The sequence below is a fragment of the Diprion similis genome, chromosome 6, assembly GCF_021155765.1.
Source record: "Diprion similis isolate iyDipSimi1 chromosome 6, iyDipSimi1.1, whole genome shotgun sequence".
Classification (NCBI taxonomy): Eukaryota; Metazoa; Arthropoda; class Insecta; order Hymenoptera; family Diprionidae; genus Diprion; species Diprion similis.
Window position 1 is genome coordinate 4,912,045 of NC_060110.1, and position 9,559 is coordinate 4,921,603.

Here is a 9,559-nt window from a genome sequence, read left to right on the forward strand (position 1 = left end):
TTATTGACAGCACTGAGAGCTAATATCCAAACTCACCTCGAGTCCGCAGATATTCAGTCCACAGCACTCAAGTTACATCCCTGTCCCTCGAATTTCGTCAGCCCCCAAGTGGCGCTTGGCAGTATTTCGTGCCGCCTCACTGCAACTACGCCTGGCCATTGTAAAATTAGTTATATTTCAGTGCGCCTGGCTCCAGCCGGTCAGAAGCTAGCATCGCCACTGTGGAGGGGGTTGGGGGGGGGGGGGGGCACCGTAGCATGCCAGCGCCACGCAGTACGAACTAAACGGAGCAATCAGAAGCGGACTCAGTTCTAACATTTCCATTCTAGGCTCAGTTCTCTTTCAGAAATGCGTAGGAGTTCTAGGGACCTGATCGGTATGCGGCAGTTCCAATTTCTTCTTAGCTGATGTCCCTGATGATTTCAATGACTTAATCGTCATCTAGGTTTCTTCTGATTTGTGTGTTTGTTCCCTTGTGAACGTAGCAAGTCATCGGTATTTGAATTTGCACAGCTTTTATAGAATTGATTTTGTAATAATTTGATTTTAATACGTAATCACTTGAGATTTCAACATTAGAGTTCTCAAGAGCCATCAATGATATGCTGATAATCACTAATTAAACTTTGAAACATCAAGACTCCTAACAACTCATTGTGTTATACATACGTTGATAATCTGCAAGCTCAACGGAAAAAAATGTGTGTCTTTGAATGCCTTTTCAATTGTTAAGAAAAAGGCAAATAAAGAATGAATAAAAATCTTCAAATAAAGTATTGTCAATAGTATTGTCACTTTAGGGAATAGCACTACACGCCTGAAATGCTACTATCGCCATCACAGTGCAATTTGGGATCTGTATCGGCGGGCTAAGTAGATGACAATTGTAGTTTTTGTACGTTTTTTTTCTTAGTTAAACTATTGTGAAAAAAAATTAAAAAAGTCATGGGTCTCTAAATACGGCTGTGACAAAAAATTGGGCGGTTGACACGATTCCAGTGTCCCCATTCGTGTAAAACAGAAAAACCACGCATTTCCTTAATCAGTAAAAATGTTGCTATAGCCTGTATCAAAAAGAAATCAAAAAGAAAATAAAATATGAAAATAGCAAACTGTTGAAAGGCAAAATTAATTTTTCCCCTATTTTTTTCGATGTTTTCAATTTTTTTTTTAAATAGTCATAGTAATAATTTCGCAATGCTCTCATGGTAGGAGCTATAAAGGGATATATACTGAAAGTCCATACCAAATTTCAAGTTAATCGGTTGGATAGAACTCGAGATTTTATGTCAATCAGATCAAAAAATGTCATTTCGAGATGAGCGCGTTTAAAGTTGTGACCTCAGTTTTGACATTGCTTTCTGTATCAGATGAAATGAGAATTTTTCTTACCCTTGATTAGCGATTCCTTAAGCATATACGATGCCTTCCCTTACATTCACAGCTTCCTCATAGGCTGATCTTGCTAGTCTTGAACTCTGTTGATGTGAATATCGTGCATTGTTACACTTAAGTGCTCATAACTTTCTCAATTTTTGTAAATTTGGCAGCGGCTTTGGGTAAAAATATTCTTAAAGAGCGTAGCTATATCAAGTTGCAAAAAAATCGATTTTCTCAAATTTCTACTCTAGAATACCCCCTTAAATACATTTCCCGAAAAGGTACGAATAACGGCGCTTACTGAGAAATCTCCATATTAATTTAATATATCCTTCACAGTAACGATGATCACATGCGGCTATACGAAAAGTGTAAGCCCGCGATATAACTATGTCCTATCATTTTTTCCGGCACCTTCACGAATTAATTTACAGTCAAAATTTCTACATTTATAATAAGATTGCAATTTATAACCACAGTATATACAGTGAAATTGACTATAATTTTAGTGAGACAGTGCGGCTTAACAAGTAATTAGTGTGACAATTTGATATTTGAGATGCAAATTTGTTCATTCATCACCACAGCAAAGAAATTTATTTCAGGATGTTGGCAATGCCGATAGTTGTTGACGATGATCGATATCACCCCTCGTTACAGCCGGTGAATACGAAAACACAGTACATGTTAATTCAACAAAAATGTATCACAGGCGGCAGTGTGGATTAACGCGTGTATTAATTTTGAAATCCGAGCATAAAAATAGTCGCAGTTATTAATAACAATTCAGATTATAAAGTGTGATGACTGGTTTATTATTTAAAGGTTCGAATAATAACGGGCAAATCGAGTGTTGCCAAATTACTGTACATACTTCCAAAGTGAAGTCTGCGTTTTTTTTCATTTAAAAAATATTTTTGAGTTACGTATATCATTTCAACGTTTCCTCATACAAGAAAAATCGATGCCGAAGAAAATGCGGAGTAGAAGCATATCGTTAAGGAAACTGGCGAGTTCTGATGGGGGTGGTAACAAAAACCAAAGTATCACGTCAGCGAAAACGTCAATGCTACCGAGAAACCGTCGACTTCCACAGAAAACCTTAACCTCCATACTAAATCAGAGACGAAATTTTCGCGTGATACAAGACGATGTTGACGTAACGCCTAAAAATTTAACTCACGCCGTTTATCATGAGATCGAAGAACATCACCTAACAGCCTTCGACACAATCGGTTTGGGCCAGGGCTCAAGTAACACCCAACTCTTTTCTCAATCTTCGGGATCTCAGTATGGAAATTTGAAAACCACTTCCTCCCTCATAATCAAGTCCAGCTCGATTCACATGCAGCAGACTCAGCTTATGGATGAATTTACTATAGATGGGAGTCTAATATCCGGTACTCTTTTGTCCATTACGGATGAAGACAGAGCTCCATCACAGTTTTATCTGCCCAGGTAAATATTCATGTTAGTTAGGTATGAATTGGCTGGACTTTCTTAATTTATTCTTTATTAAACTCTAAATTATTCATACTTTGGCTTTACGTATGAGAACTTGTTCAGATTCATTACTATAACGTAGCACGGATATTGTTGTATTCGTATTCTCCATCATAAGTGAAAATGACAATACTGGAAATTTAAAAAAAAGTTTTTTTCGGTTTTTATAACTTTCGATTGCGACGGTTCGGCCGATTTATCGTCAATAAAATTCTGAAACACCCATAATATCAATATCATCTTCAGGTACGATTTGGGTCTTATTCGTGTCCATCCAGAAAAAGTGAACATAATTCTGCAAGAGACAGATGTATTTTTCTTATTCGAGTTACCGCAGTTAACTGTTGACGTATCATCAGAGGAGGGCTTAGCAGTAAAGCAAACGAATGAAGAGTATGAGTACATCACCGTAGGTCCGGGGTCGAACAGAAAATTGGCCAATGCTGAAGCCCAAACGCCATGTGTCTATCGTAAGAATAGATCTACATATCTAGCTAGAACAAAGCGAAGGAATCAAGGAAATATGGTGAATAACTGGATCATGTATGATACTTTCGAAAAATTGAATACCTCGAAATCTGAGGGTCCAATCTTCATTCAGTTGGAAGAGACAAGACAAAAGGCCCTAGAAAAAAAGGTACGTCTTCAAATTTGCCTGTCCATGTAAAATTACTGGAAGTAATACATAGTAACGAGTTATTTGAAGGTATTATTTAAGTCGTAAGAAATCATATAACGTCTACTGCTTTTGCAAATGTATAGAAACACATAAGTAACAAGGATATACTTTTAATCCAAATTGTCATTATACCATTTTTGAATCTTGGGATAAAGTTGAAAACAAAAAATTCAAAATCAAAACGCACGTTGGAAATGGTGAAAGTACATCCCGTAAATTAATAATTTTCTGAATTCCAAACTGCCACGTTCTATTAAGAATTGTGAAATTTTTAAATTCTCTTCCCACCTTCAAAGGTCGTTTGACAAGAATCAGGTTAGAGGTTTTTGAATTCTAACAAATTCATATACTGTTTTCGAAATATATACGGCTGGACGTGTATAGTGTTATTAAATCGGTGGAGTTAATTTTAAATTAGCGTCTAAAGATGTATATACAAGGGGATTTATTTCGAACGTAGCATTGGAAACAAGCTGTACTGAAACTTTTAACACATTAGAGCATGGATGCCTGTCATAATTACTTTTAAACTACACTAATCACAAAAATTAAGGAGCCAATTATTTTTACTTGAAAAACCAGTAGTTTCACAGTTGCATAACTCTGTGAAAAAAATCATGTAAAAAACTCGAGAAAATAGCATGTCGAAACTTGAAACTTAATTCAATTTCACCTCCTTTTTTCACGTTCAAGTGCAAAAATATTGATCCTGTTAAAAAAAATTGTTCTGACCAAAATTGTGGAAAATTGAATTTCCTACAAGTTTAATTCTAATCATTTTTACTCAAAAGTTAAAACTAAACAAGTCATTTCACAAAAACAAGTTGCCCCTTGACTTGGGTACACTTTCGCACCCTTTTGTCGCCGTCTGGCTGTACTTTGGTCCAAACCGAAAAGTCTTGCAGTATTAATTTTGTGAATAACACATTTTTTCCCACTAAAAGAACCCAAGATCGCCCTTTTTTCTTCTTCAGAAATCAGTACTGAACATTATGTTCGACGAAGATTACGTAATTTAGGCTACTGCCGCTTTGATAGTTGTGCACATCAAAACGGGTACGCGTAGGTTTTCAAGAGATAAAAATGGATATGATCTCGATAAAGATGATGCTCTGACCCTCTGAATTATGGATGCAGACACAATGGTGGATTTCAAAATTTTCTCCAAATATGTTCCACGTACAGTGCGCTCTGCTGATAGTGCTGCTTCTCCTGTTTCGTGCTCGAGCGTTTCCCCTACCCGTGGCCAAATTCTATGGCCTTTTCAATAGTACTCGAGTAGAATAGAAGATGAGGTGCAGTTTAAACCAATGTACTATTAACTGAAAAAGCGTAATTTTCAAAAAATTTAAAAATGCGGTACAATATTAGACTTCAGCATTTACATTATACTGTTCGGATTCTATGTAAAGAGAATCCCTGCTCAAAGTTACTGCTCAAAGTACTTCAAAGTTTAAGGCATAGTCATTTCTATGCTTAGTTTGAAACGTTCTGTTCTGTAGTATTGCCAAGAGCAAACTATGACTAGAGGAAACAGTGATGCTTAGCAGATTGAGCATCCGATTTCGCATGTGTGAGTTTTGACGGATTTTTATGCCGTTGATATTGGTCAACTTGAGCTTCAGTGATCAGACGCGGCTCTTGGAAGTTGTGTAAATGATGCGTTTTTTTTAGGTTAAGCATATCTCAAATGGTTGATTTAGTGATTCGGAACCCACACAGCACAAAACTTAAAGTCGTCAAAAAGGCGTTTATAATGCCGTTTTAAAACGTCTATAACGCCTAAGAATATCTTTCACGCACGAAGATGTCTTATGGACGTGAAAAAACCTTTTAGGCGTTAGAAAATGGTGCATAAAACACCCTCTAGATGTCTTTTCTACGACTTTCAGTTTTGTGCTGTTTAGAACAGGCCTGACTAATTTCTAATGAACACGAACTAATGACTAATGATTGCTACAAGTCGTTACGACACTTAATTTGAATGTGCTATCTTACTCGACGCGAGAGTGTTTGACATATGTTGTACCTATATCTAGATTTTCAGTGAGTTGGCGCCCTTGCTGATGAAAAATATCATGGAGCTTATAAAATGAATATTACAGTATAGCACCATATAGCACTAGTCTTTATCGACCAATAGAGTTTAATAGTTTTACTCATTCGGAATAAGCCATTCAGTCTGCCAAGTTTCACAGTTTCTTTCCAATACGGCAATGAAAACTGTCTAATCATTTTACAGATTAGTCCAACGAAGTTACCGCAGATCGAGGAAAGCAGTGAACAACGGACGCTAGAAATGCAATTGGCGCAGCTGGCCGAACAGACTGACTTTTTAGATTCAGCTACAATCGTGGAGCGTATGGTAGCCAGCAACCTCTACATAGTAGCTCAAAAACGATTCAAAGGAATAATAAAACAAGACCCGTACAGTCCTGAACTGCAATTCACGTACAGTTTAGATTTCTTGTGGTCTTTTGCATCTGAACACAGCGCGGGATACAACGTGGCTTGTTTTTGTTGGAACTACGTTAACAAAGACGTTCTGGCTGTAGGCTATGGGCCAATTGAAAACCAGGAAAACCATCAAGGACTTGTAATGATATGGACAGCGAAAAACCCGCACAGGGCTGGCCGATGGCATTACTTCAATAGTCCGGTTTCCGCTCTTGACTGGAGTCGAAACCGGCCAAATCTCTTGGCGATTGGATTTTACGACGGTGTACTGCAGGTCATCGATGTCAGCAATAAGCATTTGGTCATCATGCGTTGTAGCAGCAGATCAAGCTCGCCTTCGTACGCACCGCACTGGCAAGTGCAATGGTGGCCGGGTGAAGACGAGGTTATGTTTGAGGAGCAGCTCTATACATGCAATCAGGACGGACGTATTCTTTCTTACAGAGCCGACACAGACTTCAGTTGCAACCAGATAATGCGTATCAGTAGAAACGAGAGGAAAATCAAGGGTGTAGAACAGCAGCCCGAACAGTGCGGCGTCCACGACATTTCCATCACCAGAAACCCAGGAGCACTCGTATTGTGCAAGCATCCGGGGCTGCCAATGATCTACTTCGTCGGATCTGATGAGGGTTGTGTTCACCGATGTTCGACAACTTATTTGCAGCAACACATCGATAGTTTTCGAGCACACAACGGTCCAATTTATGCTATAGAATTTTCGCCATTTTGTTCAAAAATTTTTCTAACTTGTGGGGCAGACTGGTGCACGAGAATATGGGCTGATGGGATAAACGAACCTTTGATCACGTTATCGACCCAAATGGCCTGCGTTCAGAAGGCGGCTTGGAGTCCGAAGATTTCTACGGTCGTAGCGACGATTGTCAATAATCAAATAGACATCTGGGATATCAGAAGGAAATCTTATACCCCAGCCTCGAGCACAATTTGCGATACTCAAGGACGACTTTTGCTTCTAGAGTTTACTGCCAACGGAAATCAGCTCGTTGCCGGTGATAGTCTAGGTACCATATTCATTTACAACCTCGAAGGAATGCCCTTTCCGCCATATGATCAAACCGGAGTTCTCGTCACGTTTATACTTAAGGCACTTGAAACGAAGCCCAACTTAATCAGGAAACTAAAAAAACTAGGAAAACCGTTCTAGCACGATGGATCGATGGATATTTATCTAAATGAGTACATTACTGTCCGATTGGATCAATTACACTGATTGTAATCTTGGGAACTATACAATACATAGCTTATTCCCGTAACGATCGGTACTAACGGGATTGTTGAAGTCGTTGAAGTGAATTGTTGAAATTTTACATGACGTCAAACTTTTGACTTTTCACACCGAAAATTTTACTTCATAATTTGGATGATGAGAGAAAATCTTTACATATATCGACACAGTTAAAGTTGATGTTAGACTAACATTTTGTAGATACTTCGGAATATTTCGACAAAAGGACGCAGTACGTGAACGTATTTTCGCTCTCTATTCATTTCGGAATAAATGGGCTGTTAGGATTTACGCGAAGCGTTAATTGCTTCATTTTGGTAATGCATATTAGAGTTACATGAGCAAGTAATTGTCCATAAAATTCTGTAAGAATGTTGACTCTCTGTAATTTGTTTTAAATTAAAGGAAGAATGCAGTGAAGTGAAAATCTCAAGATATTATGATTCAAATAGACAGTTTCACGAATTAGATTATTAATAAATAAGTTGATATAAAATTGTGTAGGGAACGATTTTATCTTTGTGAGTTTACACATATTTTGGCCGTGCTTCGATAAAATATACTACTTGGACCAAGGTATATGAAATAAGAACATCATATTCAGATTTATAAAAGTGAAATGTGTTAGAAAAACTAGAAAAATTGAGCCAGGGAGACTGAGTGAAAAAGATAGAAGACATCAAGATTTGTTTTCGATCACTTCGTAACACGTGTGTGCTCGTGTAAACTTTGCACTATACTATCCTCTAAATGAGTTTTTCTTTGCTTTTATACCACGGCGGTACCTACACAGCGCACGAAACACACACAAAACTGTTTCCAACAAAATGTGCTACCAACAGTAACGATGTATGTACACGTCTAATTAATCACAATGAAAGTTCGTGTGTGTATGAATAAAAGAAAAAAAATCACGAGAAAACATTTCACTTACAAACAAGGCATATGGATAGTAATTTTTGCAGCACTTTTCATCACCATACAAACGAATTCAATTACTGGAAGTACATACCGTCAAATGTAAATAAAATCTTCTGTAATCGCATTGTCTTTTTTTCATAAAATGTTTCCTTTATTTTTAATGAAATTGTTTCCCGGTATATTGTTTTATTCGTTTTACAGCAAATTATAGAAAAAAATTTTTAAACTTCGTATCAACTGTATCGGAATCCTTCGAGTTTCATTAATTTTTTCCGATAGAAGCATGATGTCAACAAGAAGAAAAAAAAAGAAAAAAAGCGACAATTTTTTTATGCTCTTCAATTAAATGTGAAGTCATGTGAATTTCAGATTTATTGGTCCAGCCATTTCCCAAATCGTTGCAGGAGTTCTTAGAAAATGGTACTTTGGAATTTTTGTTTGCATAGAAGCATATATTAGAAAAAATAGGATAAGGTGATTTTTCAAGCCAATCATTCGATTGTGTAATTGTATAAATTTGATATTTTTTCAATTCACTCATTTTCGAGATCATCGGAAAAGTTTGTCAGGACAGACATACAGACTGACATTTTTCTAAAAATTATTTTTTCATAGAATACTAGAACTTCGAAAACGCAAAAACTCATTGAAACTAGAAAAAACCATTTTCGACCGAGACTGCAAGGCCATTCTTATATCACCATATAGGCAATGAAAAGTGAAAATGAAAGTTAGAAATTAGCGTAAAACAGAACAGATGCAAAAAGAGACTAAAGAAAAACATCGGATGCCTCATAAAACTAAAAATAAAAAAATGATCGGAATAGCGTTATGTTGCAAAACTCACAGATAAAAGCTTCGGAGCATTCTCAAAATAAATCAAAACAGACCTTGCCTTTCAAACAATGTTGAAGTATCAAAGGCGGGATGCTTTTTAACGATATTTGCTTGCTATAATACAAAGCTCGCCTCGCGCATCTGGCGAGCAGGGCAAGAGAAGGTATTATTTCGACTAAAATGATTTGTGGTCACTGTTATACTTATCGTAAAGACGTCGAGTCTTTATACCCGAACCGTTTCATACCCCCCGCCCCATATAGTGTATACTTCTTTCATCTTTTCCTTTCGTTAAGAATTCTTATTTCTGTTGCTATATTCTGTGCTGCATGCCGATCCATTTCCATCATCACTTAGCTATAAAGTATGATTATTTTTATGTTCTTGGCACACCTAGTTTCATTGTCAGTCTACAGAGGTTTGTTTGTGGAAACAGAAGATTCCACGTAAGGTACTGATTGCAATTACTTCTGAGATGTTTATCTAATTTTTTTGTATGTTGATAGTCATCCGGAGCTAGATTTTTGTGCAAT

General features: G+C 37.1%; 1 protein-coding gene across 1 annotated transcript; it reads left to right on the forward strand.

Moving 5' to 3' along the window:
• Positions 1-1,962: 1,962 nt before the first annotated feature.
• On the forward strand, positions 1,963-7,249 carry LOC124407218 (dynein axonemal intermediate chain 4-like). The gene is made up of 4 exons (XM_046883117.1): positions 1,963-2,041; positions 2,306-2,838; positions 3,130-3,520; positions 5,805-7,249. The coding sequence occupies exons 1-4, from the start codon at positions 2,015-2,017 to the stop codon at positions 7,185-7,187; spliced, it is 2,334 nt and encodes a 777-aa protein (XP_046739073.1). The 5' UTR covers positions 1,963-2,014; the 3' UTR covers positions 7,188-7,249.
• Positions 7,250-9,559: the final 2,310 nt, after the last annotated feature.

Bases quoted from the DNA above. Each gene is read 5' to 3' on its own strand.
- LOC124407218 (XM_046883117.1), top strand. From the start codon at position 2,015: ATGATCGATATCACCCCTCGTTACAGC. The intron at 2,042-2,305 runs CGGTGAATACGA...ATTTTTGAGTTA, and splicing joins ATATCACCCCTCGTTACAGC to CGTATATCATTTCAACGTTT. The intron at 2,839-3,129 runs GTAAATATTCAT...TATCATCTTCAG, and splicing joins TCACAGTTTTATCTGCCCAG to GTACGATTTGGGTCTTATTC.